The sequence below is a fragment of the Haemorhous mexicanus genome, chromosome 13 (assembly GCF_027477595.1).
Source record: "Haemorhous mexicanus isolate bHaeMex1 chromosome 13, bHaeMex1.pri, whole genome shotgun sequence".
In the NCBI taxonomy this organism is placed as follows: Eukaryota; Metazoa; Chordata; class Aves; order Passeriformes; family Fringillidae; genus Haemorhous; species Haemorhous mexicanus.
In genome coordinates, this window is record NC_082353.1 from 12,534,372 (window position 1) to 12,560,205 (window position 25,834).

At 39.8% G+C, this 25,834-nt stretch overlaps 1 protein-coding gene across 1 annotated transcript; it reads left to right on the top strand.

Annotated features, from left to right (window-relative positions):
- Positions 1–12,672: 12,672 nt before the first annotated feature.
- On the top strand, positions 12,673–25,355 carry GATM (glycine amidinotransferase). Its single transcript, XM_059858433.1, has 9 exons — positions 12,673–12,769; positions 13,145–13,360; positions 17,523–17,718; positions 18,878–19,068; positions 20,325–20,462; positions 20,752–20,916; positions 22,615–22,678; positions 22,779–22,895; positions 24,316–25,355. Exons 1-9 carry the CDS (start codon positions 12,701–12,703, stop codon positions 24,426–24,428), a joined length of 1,269 nt encoding a protein of 422 aa, XP_059714416.1. The 5' UTR covers positions 12,673–12,700; the 3' UTR covers positions 24,429–25,355.
- The last annotated feature ends 479 nt before the right edge of the window (positions 25,356–25,834 follow it).

The window sequence follows — 25,834 nt, forward strand, 5'->3', positions numbered from 1 at the left end:
CCTTCTGTTTTGTAGACTATGGTAAAGAAAATGCCAATTTCTACCTTACCAGTCCTGGTAATGGGCAGTTTCCAGCTGGTAGGCTGGAACCACTGAACCACTTTGACAAAGTATGCTGGCCCCAGGAGGTGATAAACAATCCAGGTCTCTATTTGCACCACTGGTTTTTGGTTTTGTTGTGTTTTTTTTCCTTTTTTCCTTTTTTTTTCTTTTTTTTTTCTTTTTTTTTTTTTGAGGAGGGTGGGTTGATACCTTGACTTTAACTCTCTAGACTGATGTGAGAAACTGTGTGCAGACAATGCCAACATCAGTTTTGAACTGTGCAAAAAGAAGGATGTAACCTCCAAGAGATTTTGCTGCAGCAGGGCAATTTTCCCAGAGTTAAACACAACAGCCCTTCCAGTCCACCTGTTCTAATCAGCTAAGGGAGGCTTTGTGCAACCACGTTGCAAAACAGTTGCCCTTGCAAACCACCTGTGGCCTTTCTCAGCATTACCTAAGGTCTGTAAATCACAAATGCATGAGGAAAGAGAGGAGGAATGATATTTCCTTCTCTCTCATAACAAAGAACTAAAGGGACATTATAGACTAAAGGGTCTCTATACAGCAAACAAATGTTTTGCTGCAAGAGACCAGTGATTTATGTATATAAAAAATGGGGGGGGGTGGAGGGGTGGGAGAATAATCTATTAAGGACAAATTTAAATTTAGGAATAGTAGAGCTGAGTAAGGAAACGTGGTGATTGATGGACTTTATTCTGGAAAAGCACTGCTAGATGCTTGCTGCTTTCCTTGTAGATGTTTCCAGACACCTACAGTCAGCCTGTCTTGAAGATAGTGCACTCAGACAGATGGATCTTCCCTCTGATCCAGAGCAACCATTCCTAGGTTATATAAAAAAAATTAGCCTGGTTAATGTCTAGGTCCTTATACAAAATCAGCTAAGATGCAGGTGGAGTTGGAGTAGTTCTGCTTCATTAAGACAATCTCCTATTCACACTTTATTTCTGCTAAAAAATCAATCACCCTGTTTCATATCACTTTAAATAGTGCTATTAAATCTTTCTGTGTACACAATAAAGCAATAAACACACAGTGAGGATGGCAGTCCCTTTGTGCCTAGTCTTAGATGTTTGAATTTATATTCAGCAATAAGAAGTACTGCCCTGAGTCAGACACTTGGAATTTAAAAACATATCTAATGTGCTCGTGAGTAACAAAAGTGTGATAGAATTTTAGAAAATTATGGAAAGGCTTTTTCCCCACTTCCTGTCCTTTCCTCCATCTGTTTCTTTTATCATGTAATTTAATAGTATTTTATTAGACACTAAGAATCTTTAAAAATATATACTGGCTTTTTAACTTGGAATACTTCCTTGAAAGGATAAGACTTTTCTGTCAGCAACAGACTAGAATGTGTATTTATGCAGAATAAGTATGTTGGCTCTATGTCTTTCAGGAAATACAGGGCAGAGGGCAATGCAGTAGATGGTAGAAGTCAAAGATGAACATGGATTGCTGGAATTGCAAAACACTGTTTCAAGGAGTGATTCAAGAAAGAAATTTGAAGCATTAAACAAAGATAAATAATTGCAAGGGGTCGGTGGACCTGATTCTCTGTCCTGGCTTAGGTTATCATAAGGTGCTACAAAGACTGATTGATCCCTCTTTCCTTACTAAATTCTAACTGCAGTTCTACTACTGTGACATTCATTTTATGCAAAAATATTTTTGGAATGAAGGAGGAACTGACATAATTGCAGTGATCCAAACCATCTATGAAGCACTTATGAGTAGTTACCCCATACACACAATAGCTTAAGTGCATCACTCTTTTAACACCCACATTAACACTTTTACCTGGGGATCACCTGGCTTGGGTTAGGATATTTTGGCTAAAAAACCCCCAAAACTCACACTACTCAAACCACAGGTCCATAGGTTTCTGGAGAACTCCTCCTTTTTGGTGTACAGCTGAAGTGCTCACATAAGGTAAGTGTTTTCTCTATCCATTTTAACAGAATGTCAGTTAATGGATTGCCATTGCTCCCCTATGCAAAAGAATGATTAATTCAAGCCAAAAGCTCCTTTGTTTTCCTTGAAAAAAGTTAATGTTAGTATGCAGTGAGAGATTACAGACCTCAGTAGGAAAGGTTTTTGTTGGGCTTTCCCTTTATGGTTAGATTTTCAGCAAAATGTAACAAATGTTCCCTGTTATTTAGTTAGCAAACAACAGAAAAGTTTTTTAATGGTGCCTGTGGCACACTGTGTAGCTTATGCAAATATCTAGTGACCTGGCACCCTAGAGGTAAATAACCCCCAATAAACTTTCCCAGAGATAAATAACCCTTCAATAAACTTTGAAATCCATATTTTATCGTAGAGATAAGTTACTTTAATGACATAAAAGCTGTATTATTGAATTCAGCATAGTTATTTCCTTAGTTACTCAGACAATCTTGAAGCAAACTCCAGGAATTTCACCCTTCTGACTGGACCTAGGGTCAAGGCTCAGTACTTCTTGGTTCTAAACAGCCATTACTGTGAATAAGGATGGCTTTTCCTTTCTTACTTTTAAAAAAACAATTATTTTTCCTTTTATATTTTGCTATGTGCCACTAAGGGGACAAATTCCTTCTCTCTTGTTCAGCCTTCTACTACCTTTTTATGTCAAATCTGATACTTTCCAGCACAAGGTGAGCAGATTCAGGTCATTGATCTGCCAGGAAAGTTTTTCACTGCAGCCTCTCTTTCCCCTGCAGGATAAATTCCCTTTGCTGTTGGTGAGCTGTGGCCAGCTCTGGTGCAGCTCCAGTCCTGGATGTGGGAGCAGGGGGGCAGGAGCAGATCCCTGCACTTGAGCGCTGCTCAGAGCTCCCTGCAGCTGGAACCTGAGCCCGGGGATTCGGGTGGCCCCAGCCAGGGCTGCCTCCCCTGCTCCCACACTGCTCCCAGGAGCCAGCCTTAGAAAATCAACTGGTGTATGTCTAGGATAAACTTGGACTGTCACTAGATGTTGGCATTTGGATAAATTGGAGGGGTTTTACACTTCTCCTGTAACAGAGCTACTGTTTCAAACTGATGCCGCAGGAATTTTTTAGAAGTTGCTGCACACAACACTGCAGAACATTTTTGGAAGATTAGTGTGTGATGGCAACTGCCTGGGAAAAGTAGGAGAAATTAGTAGACCTTGTTAGCTAGGGTCACAGACAGTATTTCCAAAGTATTGCTGAACTTCCAGAACTAATTCCAGCTTCCTGCTCTGAGTGTGTAGCAGTTTTGTGCTACGGTGCTTCAATGGGCTTTCTGAAGAAGTTGTTCTGTGTAACCTTTTCTTCTTCAGTTACATCTCTGACTTTCTAACATGGGATGTGGCATTAGTCCTGTAACTTCAGTGGGGAGTTGTAATCAGCAGCCTGGAGAGCTGAAACCCTCAGGTTTATTGATTGTGAATGTAACGTTTTGAAGGACCATTATTATTCAGGGCTAATTTGTTTTAAAACTTGTAAATCTTCACAAGTAAATGCTTGGTTTGCTCACCAGCTTTTGCACAATATGTGCAATGTTTTTCTAAGCTATCCCTTGACATAAACATTTTCCACTGCTCTCCAGCTACATATATCTCACAAAGGTTTTCAGCTGAAGGCTTTGCAGGTTTTGCCAAAAGGCAAAGACATCTTGCTGTGATCCACGAGATGCCACCAGAGGGCAATAAGTAACTGGAAGTTTGTGTTAAATTTGGATTCAGGCTCAATGTACAGTTAGTTAAGAGAAAGGTACTTCGAAACAGAGCACGGGAAAGCCCAGCACTCCTCATGCTGGCTGACATAGGATGCTCCAGGCTGCAGCATTTTCTGTGCAGACAGCCTCTTCTTTCTGTTTTGTTATGGTGTAACAGGAGCCTTCCCTGTTCCAATCAGAATGCACCATTCCAGCCAGCTCAAGGGACAATAATCACAGCACAAAGCAACACTTCCCTAATTACTGAGGAATGGCAGAGAGTTGGGACTCAGACTGGTGGCTTCAGTGAACCTGTGTAACAGGTCAGCTGGGTTTGTTCTTTGTTTGTTTCACCTGACCATTCCCATGGAAAATCCCAGCTGGGTATTTTTCAGGATTGCTTCAAGCTTCATTTTTCAGTTTCAAATGTCCTTCTGTCACCTTTTAATTAGTAGCTACTACAGTTTCTACTAAAGGTTTATTTACAGATTTACCACAGTTTTTCTCTAAGGTTTCAATCAGTTGAGACAGGCTGATGTGATCTAATTAATTAGTGCTGCCAAAAGGAGTCATTCTGTTTCCCTGTCCTCCTTATGTGACCTTCTAGTTCCACTGCCTCCCTTGCTTCAGCTCTGATGCTCTTCTGACAGTTTAGTGATGGATTCAGCTCACTAAGCCAGCAAAAAAATGTATTTTTGGGGTGAGTTCTCTGTTGAATTACTGAGTAGAACTGGCTTATTGAGGAGTCATAGTAGTTAGTACCAATACTAGGATTCATACAAAGGAAGAAATTAGGAAACAATAAGCTTAATCTCCCTTCCCTACATGCCTACATCTCAAATTCTTCTGTTCCCTTTCCACTTGGGAAGGAGTGTAAAGTATCTATTAACCAAAATAATTTTTGTAAATGTCAGAACCAGGTTCACAGTCTGTGCAGAGATAAATCACTTAATCTACTCACAGCAGAGTTCAAGCCATTCCATTTTCCCCCTTGGTGCCTGGCAGAGGTTCAGGAGATGAAGGTCAGTACATACATGCTCTGGCACTACTGAAACTGTGCTTACATCAGCAGTTTATTGGTATTTTTCCATATCTTTCCCCACTTCTGAGAATGATGCTCACAAATCTGTAATGTATCAGGATTTTTAGTAGGTCAGCCAGGGGAGTTGACTTGCTGGTCCAGTTGCAGCTGGTTTGACCTCACTGGAATACTTTGCAATCACTAACCTCAAAAAAGTCCCCTTCAAAAGGAGTGAGCTACTTCTGTGACTAGAATTTCCAAGGAAGTCTTGTCTAGTGGATGACTCAGATCCCTCCTAAAATCTAGAAATTTAGATGGTACAGGGTGCCTTTACTTTGCTGCACTCTGTTACAGGCTCTTTTATGTTCCTTTATGTTGATGACATTGCTTTTGAAAGATAAAATGGTGTAACATGGCTGGGAATAAACATTCATGACTCTTTAGACAAAGTCATATTAAACAGTCCAGGTTTGTGTGTTAAAAGTGGAGACATACAGGCAATCTGCTACACTCCACAAAAAATGAGAAGTGTGTGACTAGGGCAGCACAAAATGGCAATACTGTTGCTGTGTATGCATTCACTAACTATGGATCTCAGCTACTTCATATCATGACCTGTCATTTAGCCCACTGGTCAGAGGATGGAATCTGTCATACTGTGGTGGTTTCTAGGCTATTGAAGCTAAAATTCTTCAACTATTTTAGACTGAGTGGAGAGCTTAGATTTAGCTCTCTGCTCTTTTATGACTGGCTAAAGAAATTCTAGGTGAAGCTGTCTGAGTCACAGTGAGACTCATCTTTCTGTTGCAGAGGTGTTAGAAGCAACTGCTATGAAGTTCTAGGAACAAAATTTTCATATTCTGCAGTGACATGTGAGAGATTCCTGGTGCTGGATGGTAACTAAATTCTTGGCACTGAGCCCATCCTCATCTTTCTTGGATAGACATGGTTGGGATTCATCAGAACAGATGTGCTCTCCAGGATCAGAGGAGGGAGCTGTCAAAGATCAGGAATTATCTCCTCTCCTTGTAGAGAACCTCCTAAAGGAGCCTTTCTCAATTCTCTTTCATGAAGTTCAGAAAATGCTTCCATCCCATTAACAGATTTTGAATTTTGTTGGTTTATCCCAGACACCCAGTGAAGCTTATTCCAGAGCTACACCAATAGAGTTAGCTCAGATTTCAGTCAGCTGGGTTAGTACAGGCACCCCAGTCACAACAAGCTCTTTGCTCTCTTGGCTGCTGAGAAATTACCTGTCAAGAACTGGAGTGACCATGGGGAGACATGAAAGGGTAAGGATTAAGCAGAAAGCTTGGCTGAGAATTTTAAAGTATTCATTTCCACCAAATTTTGACTTTGCCATTTTTTCTTCATTTGTGATGGAAGAGTAATTGACATCCATATGTCCAAATCCAGTGTTGTTTTTTTTTAACCACTCACTTAAGCTTGACTCAGATTCAGCATAAAACTCTCCATGAATTTATTAAATCCTCTGAAGGAGACACTCAAATCAAATTCTCCTTGTATAATTGGTTGCTATCCTACCATCAAGGCAAGATTATACTCAGCAAACTTTTCAAAGGCAGTGCAGTATGAGCAATGTTCACAGCTGCTGCCAACAGCAGCATCAAATGACAGGGTGTGCTTCTCAAAGAAAGGAACAGTGATTTCTTAGAAAGAGGGGTGGAGGAAGAGGCTTTGCTTTCACAGCCTTATTGCCTGGGCAGCAGCAAAGTGAATGGACAAGCTCTGCCATCAGGTTTAGTGCAAGGGTACTTCAGCCTCTTTCACATGAACAAACCCCTTCAAATTACAAGAGCAGTAGCTTGCTTACAGTTGCCACTCACACTCTGGCTAAGGAGCCAGAATTTGTATAATGTGATATGGCTGCAATTCTAACTAGTGTGAGTGAGCAGAAAACTGAATGCAGTTGTTATTTCAGGGGCACAGCAAAGCTTTATTAAGAATTTCTATAAATATTCTTCAAGAAAGATGTGAAGCAATTTTCAAATTTTAAATGCTTATGTACAACAGGCTGCATTGCACTACCACAAATTTGAGATTAAAGAAATTTCAAATGTCCTGGAGCCATGAAGTTCACTTGGCAGCCCTGAGAGAAAGTATTGTCACAGTACTGACCCTAGAAAATGCTGGCAGATCGTGTTACTGTATGCATGGAAATACTGGGCTGAACGAAATCTATCCCAAGTGATGTGCCTCTTGCTGCATGAACTTCCAGCATTTTTCAGTAGTCAGCACTGCACTGCCTCTGGAAATGACAGAGTGTAAAATGTCAGGAATTATGGCCACCAAATCCTTTGCCTTCATAGAACTTCATTCAGCTCTGTCACCTTTCTATAATAGAAATGTGACATCTAAAATTAAACCAGGTATTTATATGTATGCTAAATTCATCATTATATGCATATACAGTGCAGCTAACCAGAATGTAGATTTCTGCAAACTCAGGGAGGTAAAGAAATTAATTATTAAGTCAGTCATTTCTTTGATGTAACATAGTTTATGATTGGCCAGAAGGACAGTGGAAACTCTTATCTTCCTGAAATCAGGTGGATTCAGTCAACAAGGACTATTTTATTTGCTCAAAGTCCCAACTGTTTTTTTACTACTTTTAAGCAAAAAATTCAGTCTAACAGTTATCTCACCATGGCTCTGTCATTGTGTTTTCTATTTCATTGCAACTTCTATCTCCTCACTGGCTGATGTCCTGGCCCTCATGTTTATGCACCTCTCCTACTGTACTGTCTCCTTGGCTCAGTTACTGAGCCTTACTTTGAGTGGGGCTACGTAACTGCATGTCCCTATATCCCTTCAGTATTCCAGGTACTTGGTTCCCAGAAAAGAAGTTAAATTATTTCCTAAGTTATCAGACATGATTGAAATTCAGTGCAATGCATATTAACATTGATATATTATTTTGAATTAGATATGTTGAAAGGAGTTTTTTGATTGGATTTTGCAGTTAATTTTAAAAGAAATTTTAACAAATTGATATGAAGAGCAATGTTTGCTAAAATAAAATAAAATAATGCACTAAGAATTGCCTCATACCAACAGACTTACAAAAATTTGATCTATTGCTACCTAAGTTTTCTGTAGAAAACATCTACAGAAGTCATCTACTTTCACCAAAGGAGGTTTGATTTCTCAAAGACAAGGATGGCTTTGGCCTTGCTTCCATGAAGAGGAGGTGACAGGGCCATGGGTTCTGTATGTGCATCTGTATGTGTCTGTTCTCTCCTTCCCTCCCTGCAACTTGAACCTGCTAGCTCCTTTCAGACACATTTGGGTCACAGGTCTCAATGGTATTAGGTTTCTATGAATTTCCTGATAATAGCTAGCTGGAAATGAATAAAGAGACCCCTTAAATCCCCTAGCAAAAAGGGGCAGAGCTATGAGATACCAGTGGATACATAATGGAGATTCCTTATGAATTCTCATCTGTGATTGTAGTAAATAAAAGTTTATGTTTCTGATTTAGCATTTACCATATGAGTTGTATGAAAATACAGGAGCTCAGTTTCATCTTAGTTCTTGTGCTCACAGGGGTGTTTCATTCTGGAGTCAAAACTGCATTGTAGCAGGTTGTGTCCAGTCTGATGGACAATTTGGCATTAGCATGTCACACAGGAAGGATGTCCCGACAAGGAGGAACAGAAATCTTCCAGGAAGTATCCAGAACTAGCATTTGGGGAAAACTACAGGACCCTTCAATAACTATAAAAGATAAATAGGCAGAAGCTATGTAGGGTTTATTATGAAGTTTAAACATTAAATGAGGTTTGGTGAAGCTGGGATTAGGGAGAAAGAATTTCCTCCTATTTTATATATGTAGCTTGTTTGCTTGGATACATTTATTTTTTATCTTTCGAGTGTGATGAATGATAAAGCAATTTTGAATTATTAAATTAGAATATAAATATCTTCCAAAGTACTTTGATAATAGTACACTGCTTTGGCTCTATAACAAGTCACGAGTTAAAGTAAGGTATTTTAAATTAGAGAAATTGTTTAAATTGTGTGTAACTAAATTTTGACAGTTTCTAGAGTTCAGAGTTAACTACAAAATTTTAAGCTTAAAGGAAGGGGGGAAAGTAATTTTAATGTTTTGAGGTACATTTATTCTTTCCATTTGGAACAGTTCAGACTTTTGAACTTCAGGAAGTTTGTAACTTGCTTTCTAAGAAGTATACTGGATTCTTCTGTGTTGTTTCTGATAGCTAACAGATAAGATTTGCTGGGCCAAATTCTCTTCCTGGGGGTGATAGTCTGTTGGAATTTAGCAAGCAGTATCCTTGACAAGGCAGTAGAAGGAAGGAACTGAAGTCTCTTATGTTTGTATTTTTGAGCAGATTAAGTTTCTGTAAGTAACATAAAAACTGTTGAGCAGATGTAAATGTTAAGACCAGCTAACACTAGATTTACCAATATTTTTAAAGTCAGTAATATAGCAGAAATTAATCTTTCCTGGTAAGAAAGGGTAAGGTGTTCCTTAGCCTTTAATATCATATCTCTGAAGTCACACATGTTGCTGTACCACACTACAAACTGAAGCAATTGAGGACCTCAGTTACTGGGCAGATGGAAATTCATATCTAAGCAGTAATAAAATCCATTGAGACTTTTGTTTCTCTAATGGATATGTGTTAGAGATAAGATGGGTGAAGCTAAGACAGGACACTGTCCTAAAACATCGATGAGTTTATACTTTGAACTTCTAGTTTTGTTGCCAAGGACAACTTCTCTCTGCTATGTCTCCTGTTGCTTTTTCTAGTTCTAAACTCGATTTTTACTACTTTGTATCTTATTCTCTCTTGCTGCTGGGCTAGAATGTTGCTCTTCAGTAGCTGGACCTGCTCTGTTTTAAACGCATTACATAGTTGTCAGAATGAGGTGTATTTACATAACCCATTCGAGGCACCTTGTGTCATTTAAAAATGATGGATAGAGTATTAAAAAACGTGCATAGAGCCCCTTTAAAAAACCCCACAGCTTGCTAATTAATATTCATAGGCCAAATCTCAGCAATAGAAATGTGAAGCTCTTTCTTCTGTTACAAGTTAAAATTCCATACTAAGGTGAGGTTTGCAGAGGAAGGAAGTATCTTGACTAGATCAGCATAAAATTTAAAAATATTTGGCAAGCTTTTGGTTAGTGAGGTAAGCTTTCAAGGTGTTACAACAATTCTAGCAATTTTGTGTAATAAAACTAACCCTGTGAGCTTTATAAAAAGATATTTGATCTGAAAAGCTCCCTGTCTGCTTAGACAACTACATGTTCACATAAACATCTTGTATTTGAGTGAATGAACTTGGCTTTCTCTAAATTTGAATAATCATTACTAGTGTTGTATTCCTTGATTTTTGTCTCTATTTAAATATACACTGCTAGATCAAGTCCTTCTGGTAGAAGTAGAGGAATAAAGAGCTGCCTACCATACAAAAAGCAAGAGGACTCTGGTTTTGATGCCAGAGGGAACTGTAAGGAATGACACTTTCACACACCACTAATGCAAATTAATGATGCCTGTATTTGACGTTAAGGAATAAAAAGATGTAAGCAAAGAAACAATAACTGCTTAAGGAGACAAATTAGGTTTTTTTCCCAGCGATCCAGAAGATGGTCAAGTCAGGACAGAAGTGTAGTGACACCTGTAGAGTGCACTGTGGGTGGTTAGGGCAGTCTGGGGGCAGAAAGGCTGGGAGGGAAATGCTATTTACCACGAGTCAAGGCTTCAAAGTCAGACTGCAAATGCGCCAGTTAGGAAAAGGAAAAAAAAATCTGCTTTGACCGTACTTAGGTGAAGATTGGCTTGTATCCATGACGAGCTACCCCTAAAAAGGGAAGAGAGACCCATGAGATAGGGGAAACAATGTTTCCACTAAAAATAATTCTGAGCAGAACAAATGCAACCCAGAAAAAAAATTTAAAAAATGTTAGAGCATTCAGCAGAAAGTTGTTGCAGTGATGGTGAGGAAGCATCAGACCTATGTAGTAAGTGGGGAAAGAAGTGTTGAGCAGCATCAGAAAAACTATGTAAACTGAGTTGATAAAGAATGATTCAAAGGTCCAAAACTAGCTGATAAGTTGAAAAGGACAGAAAAGGAAGCAAGACCTTTGGATTTAGCCACAAGCCAATCATTAATTTTTTTAGGTCAATGTGAGTAGAGTGACCTTAGCAAAATCAACTGAATCAAAAAGCAAGAATTTGAGCAGAATTAGCATAAACTTCATAGTTTTAAAAATTTTATTTTATTTTTTAATTAGATGACAAAAAATGGTAACTAGGAACTAAAAAACATCAATAAAATTTCTTTTTGAAATTTGAAAAAACAATCCTGGTGTACTTTTTGTACAAGAATAGTGTTTGATGCAATTATGTTACAAATGAGTCCTAACAAGCCGAGTGAGTTATGAGAAAATTCTGCAGCTGTATGAAACAGGATAATGCATACTTGGTATTATGCCAATTAAAATAATTAACTTTTCTCTGAGAACTGTGTAAGTTCATGGAGAACTCGTACTGTGTTATTAGTCCTGGGAAGGTGTAGTGTTTACCTGTGCCAAAAAGACAAACTGCTGAATGAATAATTACCCAGTAAAATAAAACCCAGTTACTTGTGTATCTACGGCATGTTAGAATACAGCAAATCAGCCACAGTTTTAAGACCATAGCTTATGTCTTAATGTATGTAACCACTGGTGATGTTTACCTTTTCCTGCTATAGATACGTGTGCTGAGTTCACCAGCACTACCTGCAATCGTGCATGCAGAAATAATGTTAAATACTGTGTTCAAACCCCAGTGTAGGAGCCCTGGAGAGCAGAGCATAGGCTGGAGGAGTATTGAGCAAGGCAATGCATGGATGAAAAAGGCAGAACCAAAAATCATGTTGGAAGAAAGATATAGATTTTTTACAACTTTAAACAGAATAATTTGGATAAGATTGATTTTTGGTATGTCTGCTTTTTACATGGTAAAGCAAAATTATTTGAAAGTGAACTTGTGTGCAAAGTAGAGCAAATGCAGAATAGGCTAAGTGGGATATGCTGAATATGAGCAGAGCTGGTTGTAAACACATTTCTTGTTGTAGACTGTTTCTGTTGAGACAGAGGTATTTTTGAAGATAAGTCTGTTGATTTTATCTTGGAGAGGTTTTGCAGGGAAACCTATGTACAAATCTACCAGGAGCCAACCAGTTTAGGTTTTAATTTTAGGACAGCTTTTCATCATATCACAATATGGATTTTGAGAAGCCAGAATTTGAAATTGTTTGGGATGTTCTTGAAACACCCCTTCAGTAATTAAATAATTAAAATATTTTCTAGGTGAATCACAAACTCTTTAGTTCGTAGTCTAAAGATCTGAATTATTAATGTATGAAATACTGGAATTTTTGGTAAAATTGAATTTGTCCCCTACAGGCTTAATGAAGAATATGCTTACTTGATGACTGAAAAGAACCGTACGATGCACTTCGGTACACATTTTAGAGAAACATTTTAAAACGTGATTTTCTGCAAGCCAGGTTGCTGCTGAAGAGCCCTGCGTGGAAAAGAAATCCAGGTTGTTGGAAGAAGCCGTCGGTCAGCTCTGCGGCTGTGTCTCCTGGGGCTGCCTCCGAGCCCGGCCGCTCCGGCTCGGGAGCGGGGGAGCCGAGCCGGGGAAGCCGTGCCGGGAGCGGGGCAGCCGAGCCAGGCCGGGGGGAGCCGGGGGGAGCCGTGCCGGGAGCGGGGCAGCCGAGCCAGGCCGGGGGGAGCCGTGCCGGGAGCGGGGCAGCCGAGCCAGGCCGGGGGGAGCCGTTCCGGTAGCGGGGCAGCCGAGCCGGCCCCGCCCGGCCCCGCGGGCGCTGCCCCCGGGCGGGGCGGGCCGGGCCGGGCCGGGCGCACATAAAGCGGGGCCGGCTCGTCCCGTCCCGTGGTGTCGGGCCGGCGGCGATGCTGCGAGTGCGGTGCCTGCGCGGGGGCAGCCGGGGGGCCGAGGCAGCGCATTACATCGGCTCCAGGGTTGGTGCCGCGCGGATCCGGGGCTGGGGATGCCCCCGGGGCGGCTCCCGTGCGGTCCCTTCGCCGGGCGCTCCGAGCCGTGACCGGAGGGTGCGGGAGGCTGAGGTTCACCCAGCATCCTCCCGCCCCAGTCAGCCAGTGCCGAGTTCCGATCTCCTTACCCTTCTCAACTGAGTGTATCTTAAAAGGCAGAATTTCCTTTAAGCATCTGCTAGGCTGTGAATAAATCAGAATGGCTGTAACAAGCCGTGTTTCTGTTAATACTCCAAATAGCATACATTGCTTTGGGATTAGAGTGTTAAGGCATTTGTGGGCTGGGCCATAACTTTTTTTCTTTTGTAAGGGAAGTATAATTCTTATTATTTTTATTTTAAGCTTCGAGGAGCCTTTACAGGATGGGTGCAGCGAACTTTCCAGAGCACCCAGGCAGCTGCAGCCTCGCAGAACACCTGTGCTGCCGATGACAAGGCTGCAAGCCCTGTGCCCAAGGACTGTCTTGTTTGCTCATACAATGAATGGGACCCACTGGAAGAGGTCATCGTGGGAAGAGCTGAAAATGCTTGTGTCCCACCTTTTTCTGTGGAGGTTAAGGTAAACAATAAAAACTAACCTTAAAAAGAAAATGTAGAATTTATATCTAAATTTTACTTAAGCTTTACAATGCATAAGGTGCAGTAGTGCTTACTCTTGGGAATTCTTCTTTCAAGGTAGTTATTTACATCTGTGAAACTTTACAGCATAGCCACGTTGATGAGGGATGTGCTTTTTTTCTTTGGACTTTCAACTGAATTAGCTGTTTTAACAGAAGTCACTAGCAGAGACAACCTCTAATATATGTAATATAGCTCTGATGTTATCAAAGTACACATCCAAACTTTTGAGATGGTTGGACTGATGAAACTTTAATTTGGCTTGAAGCTAAGTAGGGTTACAACTTGAAAAAAAAGCATTGTTTTCTACTTAATATTCTGAGTAAGATTGAGTTCTGTAGCCATAGACCAACAGGACTCTTGTGTCTGACAGCTCTGAAGCAATTTACTGAAACTCCTGCATGCTACAGTAAATAATTTGTGGAAATACATAGTCCACTGTTCTTTCAGGGTTTTTCTGTGTCTAAAACTGCATCAGCAACCGAAATAAGTCCATGATTCTTTGTTCTCTGGAATCTTGCATTTAAAACAGTAATACTCAAATAATGGGCTTGCTCCAGATTTTTCTGCTCTTCACCTGGACTTTAAAGCTGCTGAGTGTGTGTGTTACCTGCATTTGTGGGCATGCTCTTGAATCTTTCACTGTTACAGTACAGCACTACCTGCAGGGCAGCGTGTAATCCATGGCTATCAGAGCAAAATGAGCTGGCCCATGGCTTCCACCCAAGAGACCTTAGTAAAAATTTAAAGGATAGCCTGACAAAGTTGACTCAGTTAAAAAAAAAAAAAGAAAAAAAGAATTTTTATCTGACATTGAAAGAATGGCAAACAAAGATACTGAAAATAAGTTTCAAGTGCTGGAAATGGTTATTTAGGGAAAGTTTGAGATGTACTTGTATAGAAGACTTCTCTTCCCTTAGCCATATATATATATATCTCAATATCAGAATCTGTGTTATGTTTTACAGAGACTCCAAAAATATCCTAGCAGCTTCAGAGAAGGAGGTGAATGAGAGTTAGCATTTCTAATATACAAGTGTATGTATGTGCATTTATGCAGGACTGACATAATGAATGTACAGAAAGAGTAAGGAAAAAAAAATCTAACATTTTACGTTGTGATATTAAATGAGGCAAAATTCAGTTTCTAAGCAGTGGTCAGGGGCTTGCTTTAGCACCAAAAAAATATTTCAAGTGTCTAACTTGCTGAAGTGCCACATGCTATACAGGTTTTACTGCCTATTAAGCCATAACTACTCACAATAGGTCAGAACTTCACTTTCTTTAACAAGTGATATCAACAGCTCAGTGAGGAATGTCAAAGTATAGGATTACCTCTGCAATTCAAATACCCATGACTTAGAGTTAAAGCAAGATTTAAATTTGCTTTATGTCAATTGCCAAATCCACAACATGTAATGGGAACAGAGCCAATTTGAGATGTGGTTCACTCTAATTTTCTCTGCTTTTGTCTTAAATATTGCTGTAGAAACTTCAAGAGTAACACCTGGAGGGTGTTGCTGAATAATCCAAGCAGTAGTCCAGACCTACCTTGACATTATTATTATTATTAATTAATAGATTCATGATTGTTTAGATCTCCATGTGGCCAAGAGGTAAGGTGTCCTGTTCCCTGTGAGCAGCAAAATTGGAGCTGATGGGTATCATGTCCTGTCTGCCCAGTGCATGAAGGGCACTGCTTATAAAACCTGCACTTTAAAACTGATGAATTCTACACTTATAAGGAAAATTCGAAGCTTTGGACCTGAGACACTCCAAAAATGTGTCTCAAATTATAGCAGTTTGGTAAATACTTGTGTTGAGATCGTGTTTTAAGACTGAATGTGTGTTTATTTGCTAAATGGTTAAATGCAGGAAGTATGGCTGCATTCAGCACTCTTTTCTGCTTTGAGACAAGGGTTTGGTATACTCAAGTGTTTTTGCTGAGATGTGGGAATGATGTGCTTGGCATAAGAAGGAGGAAGGAAGGAATTGAATAAGGAGCCCTGCATCTCTGTTGAATATTAATGAGCTGACACTTTATTGCATATCCTTTTCAGAGCTTGAAACAGGCTATGTAGAGGTAAATATGATATTTGAGAACTTGAAAAATCTTAACATGAATTAGGAAGATGTCCTGTTTGAATCAGCACTGCAATGAAAAACCCCACAACTGAGATGTATCCTGAAGCAGTTGAGTTAAGCAGCTGAAGTTTATAGCTTTGTATTCTGCAATGATTTTCAGTACATTTTGTGAATAATAATGCATTTTGGATGAGGAGTATTATTAACACAGATCCTTATATCTTGAGTAAAAAGATGAGAGTGTGCATGTGTTTACTACTAAATAAGGCAATAAGAATTTTGATCTGAATTTAAGTTTTAATATCCTAAATTTATTAACTGTCTTTACTAGGTTAACGGTATATCTTAATAATGTTAATTATTTTCCATGACTAATGTTTAAAGTAAATAGCAACGATAGGAACAATAATGCTGTTTCTTAAGGACAATCTTTCCTAAAACACTATTTCTGAAAAGAAATAGTTTGTTTTAAATGTTGTGTTTTCCTATCTACGGTCCTTTTTGAACATTCTGAACTGACTTGTATGTCTATGACCAAAGGGGCCTGAAATGTCAACCCTGATTTGCTATGAAATACGTGTCCCAGCCATTTACCCTTTTCCCAGTTACTTGGAAGGCAGGGAATACGAGTAGTGTTACAGTGCTTTATTCTGCTGTAACTTTAAGATGACCCCATCCCATTAGTGCAACACAAGTGTGGTTCCTCAGGTTTGAAAAAAAGCAGAGAGAGCTGCACCTCTTAGGGATTGATGATATTCACATACACCATGGCTGGCTCTGAAAATAACCAGCTTCAATCCACAGGAAGAATTTATCCCATTAGCAGAGCTTGTCTCCATAGGAATGCTGAGCACTTCATGTGATCTGCATGTGACTTCTGACCAGCTGGCAAGTTTGAGGTGCTCAAATTACCCAAGACCTCACTTACAGAAAAAGAACAAATTCCCTCAGGAAGGATGGGAAGAAGCTTCAGTACTGGAGGAGCAGGATGGCCATACTGAGGCTCTCTGTGTAATTGTTAAGGCTGAATTTTCTTTCTTCTCTCTTACTTGTATAGCATGAGGCAAATCTCCAGAAACAGCAGAGGAAATAGCCTGGATTGTTAAAGGGGGTCAGGGATGCCTTCAGATGGAGGGCCTTGCCTGCTCAGTGCTCAGGGGCAGTGCTAGCACAGAGGAACATCATCACTGATTGTGGGGGAACACTGTGTTCTGGGAGGTGGTCAGGACTGCAGTGTCAGGAGACAGCCTCATGTTTGGAAGGGCAGGTTCTTCTGCATCCTCTTGCTGTCCCTCCAGCTTGCTGTCATTCCAGAAGGGCTCCATATGCACTTGCATCTCAGCTAACTCTGACATGACAGAGGAACATCAGAGACATCAAACTGAAGCAGCATCATTGGTTTTGATTATATATCTGGTTTTACTTACCCATGAGAACTGGGAATTGAATTTTGAATTTTGAATTTGTTTTTAATTTAAGAAGGCTATCAGAGTATTTCAGCAGAGGATTTAGGTCTGTAAATGTTGAACATGTAATCCAACCCCAGCAGGTGAGGATCTTTTGCCTCTTCTAGACTGCTGCTGCACCTGAGGCATGGCCCCTTCTGGCAAACAAAGCATGTTACCTGTACTTGGGATGGCTTTAGAATTTCCCATGTCAACACTGTCACATTACTGAAGTGAGGTTATAAGAAGATGACTACAGTTGTGTGCATTTTGCAATTGAGCTCAAAGTTGTTTTAATTTAAAAACATGTCTGATAGCCTTATTAAATAGAGATTCTACAGTGTTTGCCAGATTTGGTGTGTTTGCAAAAGTGTTCTGTAATAGGGACCAAATGGCCACTTGGCAACACTAGCCACTCAATACTTACTGAAGTGTAATGTAGTCAAAAAATTGCAGGAACAGATAAAATGCAGGATCAAGAACAAGAAACTTTAAGATCTGCATCTTATGTGTCTATTTCACTCCAAAATAACTGGTACTTATTCTTTGTCACCTAATGTCCTTTTGTTCTAGGCAAACACATATGAAAAATATTGGGGATTTTACCAGAAATTTGGAGGCCAGGGTTTCCCCAAAGACCATTTAAAAAAAGCTATTGCTGAAATTGAAGAGATGTGCAATATTTTGAAGGGAGAAGGTGTTATTGTCAAGAGGCCTGATCCAATTGACTGGTCTGTGAAGTATAAAACACCTGATTTTGAGTCTACAGGTAAATGTTTTTCCATTATTGATGGTCTTGTCTGTTTAGCTCCTGTCTGAAATATTTTGGATGTCATCTAGTCTACCTTCCAGCTAGGAGTAGGATTATCACCAGCACTAAGTGAGGTCAGTGACTGTTTTCTGTAGCTAAGGCTTGGAAGATCTCCAGGGATGGAGATTCTGCCACCTGATTTGGTGACTGGTTTCAGTGCTGGGTGAATTTCCTGACAGAAGAACTTTGCCTGACACCCATCCTGAACTTCCCACACCAGCACCTCTTGCCAGGTTCCCTCTCTGTGCTGTCACTGCCACTGCCAAGAAGAGCTAATCTGTCATGGCCCTCAAAGTGGCTGTAGAATGTTTCTACTCTGTCCCCTACAAGCAAGTCAAGTGCTCAAAGCCCCTGTGACCCTCTTAGTAGCTCTTTGTTGGATCCTGGAGTTGAATCCATCTTAAACTATGGAAGACAAAACAGTTGGAGGCAACACTTTACCAGGAAGATCCTCACTAGTGTCAAGGAAAATGGAATGTCCCTTTGCCTACACACATTCCTCCATGTGTGGTTATCTGCAGTGAGAGAACACTGGCTCACCAAGCTTTGCATCAAGTGTAGTCCACAGGCTTCTTTCATGTAAAATATATTTTTAATTTTTTCTAGTGGAATTCAAATTCCTTGAGGAACAGATAATGTTGAGGAAAAGTGTCATGGGACTGCTTTCTGCACTAGTTCTGTGTTCCATCAAATTCCTCCTCTGAGCTATTACTTTTTAAAGGGATGTTATACAAAGAAATGCTGTTCACTTGGAAAATTTGCTGCCCATAATGACTTTTTAAAGTCATCTGTGCAATGCATAAGCCTTGGTCTAGTTAATTTTCATTAGCCAAATGAAGTGTAGGCTTGATGGTGGATGGCTTTCATCTAGCTGTGAATCTGTTATCAGTGGGGCTTTGTAGCAAAAGTTCTGCATATTTTGAATGAAAAATATGACTTTGAAAAATTACTGAAGAATGTAAGGACCTGATATTATGTGCTGGCTTCCTCATATTGCTAAGAATTATTTTTGCCATTATTTCGGACAGACATAATGGTGAAAAGAAAGGGACAAGTGCCTGAGCAGAAAGAGCTGAGAAAGGTATACTTTCCTCATTAATGGCCCCTTTCCTTTCAGGTATGTATGGTGCCATGCCAAGAGACATCCTGTTAGTGGTGGGAAATGAAATTATTGAAGCACCTATGGCTTGGCGTGCTCGGTTCTTTGAGTACAGGGCCTACAGACGACTAATCAAAGATTATTTCAACAGTGGTGCTAAGTGGACAACTGCCCCCAAACCCACCATGGCAGATGAACTCTATGATCAGGTACTGCTCTAAATTTCCTTCAGAACTTCAGTTCTCATTATACAGAATTTTGTTGATAGTTTCAATCTGATATTTAGGATTCACAAAGCTGTGAGGGAGAATGGCACAAAACAACTCTGGAGATATTTTTTCCTAGAGTATGCAAACATGCTGCAGCCTTTCCAGCTGAAACTCAGCATGTGCAGCTAGAGAACAAGGAACAGGAAGTTGTGCCTATTAAATTCCTCTGCTTTGAATTGTTTTGGTTACTGGCTGTAACTGAGCATTACTAAAGAGGAAGGAATGCTAGAAAAACATCACAGAGATTACTTTCAAGAATAAAGAGAATTCCCTGAGAATGTCCATATGTCCTGGGTGCATTGGGAAAGTGGAAAATAATATATATTTTGTCACAGTAAAAAGCCCAACTCATAATCCTCATTTTGCATGATGACTGGCATTTTGAAAGTTACATAAAATAAATAGTGAAGGATCTAAACTGTATTTACCTTCCAATTATTTTAGTGAATAGTTTTAAAATTTTTTTCCTAATAATTTTGATTTGGACAATTTTGGTAGTTTCCTGTAAGCCCCCAAATGCATCAGAACCTTGGTGGCAGCATTTACAATAAATGCAGTGAACTAGTTGTGAAATGATTGCAACTTTCTGGGAACAGTGTCATCAATGATACAAAGGAGACTTTGTTAAACAAAATTACCTTAGAGTCACCTTCAGTATTAGAAAACTTCTAGAGTCTGTAATTATATATGTGGTATTTTTCATTTGTGCTGGATTTTTAGATCTCACTTGTTCTGAATTGCCTTGTTTAATTTTAAAATTATTTGTAATAATAAAGATCCATCTTCTAGCTTGAAGTTCTTCTCCATTCCAAAATGTGGAAAAGTAAGGAGTCCATATCTGTTATGAAATAGCTTCCAGTCCAGTATTTCTGTCAGTGAGCAGTGATTTGTTGGACTGGTATTAAACTCCACTGCTAATGAGTACTTCTGATCTGGTTCTGAAGAGCAATTAATTTCTTGATATAACTCTTGTCTCTTATCTCATGACTTGTTCTTGAAGGTGCTTAAATCCTTTCACTTTAATTTCCACATTTAGATTTTCTTTCCTATTCTAATACGAAGTAACCAAACCACCTCCAAGGAACAAACTAGCTCTCAATTTTCCTAATTTCAAATTATTCCCTACTAACAAATTATTTGAGAACTTTCTTGTCACATCTCCAACCTAAAGTTGTTGTTCTCTTCTCTGCAACTAGAATTATCCAATCCACTCTGTTGAAGACAGGCATAAACTGGCTGCTCAGGGAAAATTTGTAACTACTGAATTTGAGCCATGCTTTGATGCTGCTGACTTCATTAGAGCTGGAAGAGATATCTTTGTACAAAGGAGCCAGGTAAACAAAGCTTTCTTTCAACAGTTTTGGTATCTCTCTCAGTGACTGGTATTTTGTCTTTTAAAATTCCTGAGCTGTGTTAAAGTAAGAGAGTTGGCAAAAGAAATTGCTTTTCATAGAATGTTTGATCTACAGGATAAGACTGCCTTCCAGGTAAGGGGTTAGCTGAAGGCACACAATTCTCTATTAAATTGGCTTTAACTATTTAAAGAAATAAAACCTTGGACAAAGTAAACTTGATGCAGTTTATATTCTAGCCTAGTAAAGCTTACTTTGTCCTGATTTTCAGGTTACAAACTACATGGGTATTGAATGGATGAGGAGACACCTTGCACCAGACTACAGAGTGCATATAATATCCTTTAAGGATCCCAACCCTATGCACATTGATGCCACTTTTAATATCATTGGGCCTGGTCTTGTGCTCTCTAACCCAGACCGTCCCTGCCATCAGGTGAGTGTCCAAGGGGGAAAGTGTTTTGTGTTTAAAAACCACTCAGCTGGGTTAGCTCCCTGCTGGCTAATTACTGTTCCACGTGTTCTACTGTGTGCTGCTTCCTAGGCCCATGGTTAAAAATGATGGAAGTAATCTAATTTTGAATGATGCATCAAAGCAAGCACCTGGGATATACTACTTCTCTGAACACTTCTGCTGCTTAGATACTTCAGTTGCATCCTAAGAGAAATTGAAGGGCTTCTGTTGCTCAGATGAGAAATCTCCCTTTTAATTCCTATTTTGGAAGCATCTCCTTTGGTGTTAATTGAACTAATGGCAGGAAGCTGGTAGTTGCTCAGGCTTTCAGCTTTGAATACCTTCTGAAGGGTAGGGAAGAGGAGAGATGTATAAAACCTGCTCCTACCCTGAGAAAAAGCTAATATTGCTGAGCAGCACAATGAGAGCAGAAAGCCCTCCAGAGAGCGAGAGCTCGTTTGTTACAGTCGTGTCAGTGCCCTGCAGTGCTTGAGGACTTTGGTGAGGATCTCTGTGGCTTCAGAAGCTGTACAAGCACAGGGGAATGGCTGAACTGACCCTGAGTCAGAGGGACAGAGCTGGGTGCTGCCCACTCTGGAGCCATGTGCAGAGCTCCTGAGAGCAGAGTTGGCCTCAGCAAGTGCTTTCAATGCAAACGGTCTGACTGAATTGCTGCCTCCTTCAGCATCCATTCTGACAATATGATTTTAAAACCAATCTTATTTTCCCCTCCCCTTTTCCCTTCCACAGTTTTTCATAGTGTTACTTGGAGGAGGATGTTCTTCTTGGTCTCCTTGTATTAAACCCATGCTCTGGGACTTTTTTCAGGGAAAACTGCTGTCTGTGTCCATAGAAAAGATAAATGCAGCTTGCTTTCACAATAACTGGTTTGGCCGGGGAGTGGTGGGGGCGTGTGTGAATGGTGTGGATGAAAGAGGGCTTTTCTTCAATGGTGCCGATGAAAGGGGGCTTTTCTTTAAACTCCTGGCAGGCCGGGCTGGTTATTAGGGGCTCAGGATTGGGGCTCCACCTCGTGGTAACGCTGGAGCACTCGCCAGTACTCTTCCAACTATTCTGGCAATGAAGATGAAAAGTCAATACTCCTTTGTCAAATTATCCTCCTCTTAATTTTAACTTAATTGTGTAAATCTTAGAGACATAAATTATTCCTTGGGATGCCTTTACGTTGTTTTCTTTGTTAAATGAACTGCATAATTATTTTCTTATAAAGTGTGAAGGAAAGGTAATTTTGTGTTATTTCTGATGGGTTTGTTTTTAGAAACATCAGTGTAACTCATATCAATGGCTTTTATAATAATTTATAATCATTTTGATTTTATAATCAAAAACAAGATAGTTGAATATGTTTTGGTTGTTACCAATACTTTCAGTTTACAATCTCCAAACTGCAAATGCTACCTTTTGCCTTTAACATACCTAGCATATATAAAACCAATACAAATAAATGCTGTTGGTATGAAAAATCTAAAATGACTTTTAACAAGTGCTTGTAGGAAATCTGGGTTTGTAGATGAAGCCTGAATGAGGGCCAGCATAGTGAACTGAGGGCAGGGGATGTCATGCATATTGGAATATTCTAGGAAAATCTGGCATGGGTTGGAGAACATAATGTGATACTCTAAGAACCCTCTTGAGAATATATTTAAATTGCTCTTCCAGATTGAGCTCTTCAAGAAAGCTGGCTGGACTGTGATTCAACCCCCAGTGCCACTCATCCCAGATGGTATAGTCACCCTTCCTTTCCCAAGGATTCCAAGAGTACTCTTAAGGGTATTAATAAGGAGTAACACTGGTACAGCACAAAGTTTATTCTCCTGTTTTAGATCACCCTCTGTGGATGTCTTCTAAGTGGCTCTCCATGAATGTCCTAATGCTGGATGAGAAACGTGTGATGGTGGATGCCAATGAGACATCGATTCAGAAGATGTTTGAAAAGCTGGGTATGTCCTAACACACTTCTACATACACTTACAAGAAAATTACTGTGCTACCAGCCAGGGCAAATGGAGGTTTCACTCAAAGAGCAGACAACACTGGAAAATGTACTCACACAGCTGGATTAGCAAGTAAGAATAATTCAGTGATTTTTCTCCTGAATACTTCAGTCGTAGAAATATGTTCTTCTATTGCCGCTTGCAGCACATAAAGGTATGAGTAGCAACTAAAGTCATGGCTAGGATGCCCTTGAATGAGCTTTTTAAATGTAAACTGTCCAGTTTGAGGTCAACATCTGTCTTGCAGAGGTTGAGTGCACCTATTGCTGAACGATGTAGAGTTGGGAATCCAGCACTGTCAAAATTCTTTCAGATTTTTCAAAGTTGCAAACTCATTGTACTTTAAATGTCAAATTAAGATTGCTTAACCCAGGTATTTCTGCTCATTTATGGAGAATCTGAGTCCTGTGAGATGTAACTTCATGATACCATGGAATTCCTTCCGATATGCAGTGACAGGAGTACTGTATTTGAATCTAAAATATGGAAGTCTTAATATGCACAGCTGCTCAGTCTTAGGCTGTTTTATTGCATGAGCAAAGAGTTGAGGATCTAAAAATACTTGAAAGTACTTAAAGAATGAGGCTATTAAAGCTAATCATGACTTATCTTTCACCTTTGAACTTCACAGTCTATGGAAGTTCTAAATAAACTCTGAAAGTTTGTAGGCCTGAGATAGGTCTACTGGGAACAAAAGTATTGATGACCTAGGAGGTAGATTCTACAGAGCTGCTCCTGAGCTCCTGAAAGTGCTGAGAAGCAAAAAAGGCAAACTCTGTAGCAGAGAAGTTGTCTGATCCTTCTGTTGGGACTTTGTATTAGCTGAGCCACAGCTGAAACACCCATCAGAGCAGAAAAGAACAGGTAGGAAGCTTATCCTAGGTAGTAAGAGCCTCTTTTCCCTTTCAGAGAAAAAGGGAGTCAGAGCTATGTACCTTGAATACTTCTTTTCTTGAGAGGCACTTAAAAGAGCACATTCAGTGTCTGAATCACAAATGCTTACACATATTTATGAAGATGTCTCCTGAACATATATTGTAGCAGAATTTCAGCTAATTCTTCACATACTGCAAAACCTAAATTTATCTTTTTAGTACTGGCACACGATAACACATCAGACACTGGCTGTGCTCCAGGCCCTGTGTAATCCTGAGGGTATCACCAGAATAGACAAGGCAGCTGTGTTCCTAGTTTGTTCTCTGCCTAGAACTTGGGAAAACAAATTCTTAACAAACTAGTAGCAAATACCTTCCACATTTACATCTAGCCATGTGATCTGATAAAGTATCATCTAATGTCCTGACCAGACCTTGCCACGTGAAGTTGAGAATCCCATTTTAAAGTGTGCCTTGTATGTTTCTTCCAGGCATTGCTACCATTAAAGTGAACATTCGCCACGCCAATTCTCTGGGAGGCGGCTTCCACTGCTGGACGTGCGACATCCGCCGCCGCGGCACCCTGCAGTCCTACCTGGGCTAGGAAAGAGCCCGCAGCCAGCAATGGTTCAGCTTCCAAAGTAGGCATAGGAAATGAGCAAATCACTGTCACTCTTGTTAAAATGACTGCATGAGCTCTAGTGCTTGGTAAGTGGTGTCCTCATCATGGTCTGGGTAATGTTTTATTCTTAAATACCTTTCACTTTCAGTAGGATAATTGAAACTACTTCCATCAGCAATACAGGTTTTCTGGCTGCCTTTTTGAAAGACATCCTTCATCTATGAAGTCTTTTCACATTGGCTTTGAATGTAAAAGCTTGACAGGATAGCTAAAAGGTCTTGTTAGAATAGCTTGGCCACTAATACTGGATATCTACCTCTGTCTAGTTACCTTATCAAATAGGCAGCTTGAAATGTGAAACTTGAGTAAACTTTTCTTATTCCTTTTAACCACTTCAACTTTCTAATATATTCATGTCTAATGAAGTTGAAATAGATGAAACTGTATAGATCTCTTAGGGAACCAAGTAATTTTATCATGTTTTTCATGTCTAGCCATACAGATATTTACTGAGAATTTTTCAGTATTACCTAACTTTTAAGACATGTTCACTTACTTGCCATGTTCTTCTACATTTTCTTCTGTTGCACCTGAGTACTTTTTTATATTGCTTTTTGTATTGCTGAAATTGGGTTTTATTTAACTTTTAAGTGTTCAAATGATAGCTAGTAGTCTGCTTGTACAGGTTTCACTCTGAGTTGTTTACATAACTTAAAAAGAGGCACAAAAGAAAAACCCAACAATAACTCCCCCCCAAACCTTAAGCTTCTGACATCTTACAACCCGGATTTCCTTCAGCTGTAGCAGATACAGAAATATGTATCAAACATGCCTGATGCTGTGGAGGAATTTGAGTTTTGATTCCTGAATATGTACTTTTTATGCTAATAAAGTTTTTTGCATTCTCAATTTATTGCCCTTCTGTTCATGTGTAAGTATGAAATGTCTGAATTGATACAAAATACACATGGAATTTTTTTCCCCTTTAAAACTGGTAACATCTTAAACTCTTGTATAATGAAGAAAACCTTTGTAGTGTATTATTCATATACTGTGTTTCTACTTCTGTTTTGCACAGAGGTGTGACTGGTGGAGGAAAGCACCACTGATATTTCTTGCTACACTGTGGAGGACTTTGCTCTTACAATGCAGGGTACCCTGACAGAAAAGATGTCAGGCAGAATGTGCTCACATACAAGCTGCATGGCCATATCTTGGGTAGGGCTAAACAGGTCAAATATCAACAATCTAGAATGCTTTGACATATGGAAAGAGGTAATTAGGCAGCTGCCAGCACTTAACCAGGTAGAGATGGTGTCTATTTCTCTCTAAAATCAAGGCTTTATAGACAATGGAAATTTGTCTGAGTCTTCCTCTAACCAAGCTTT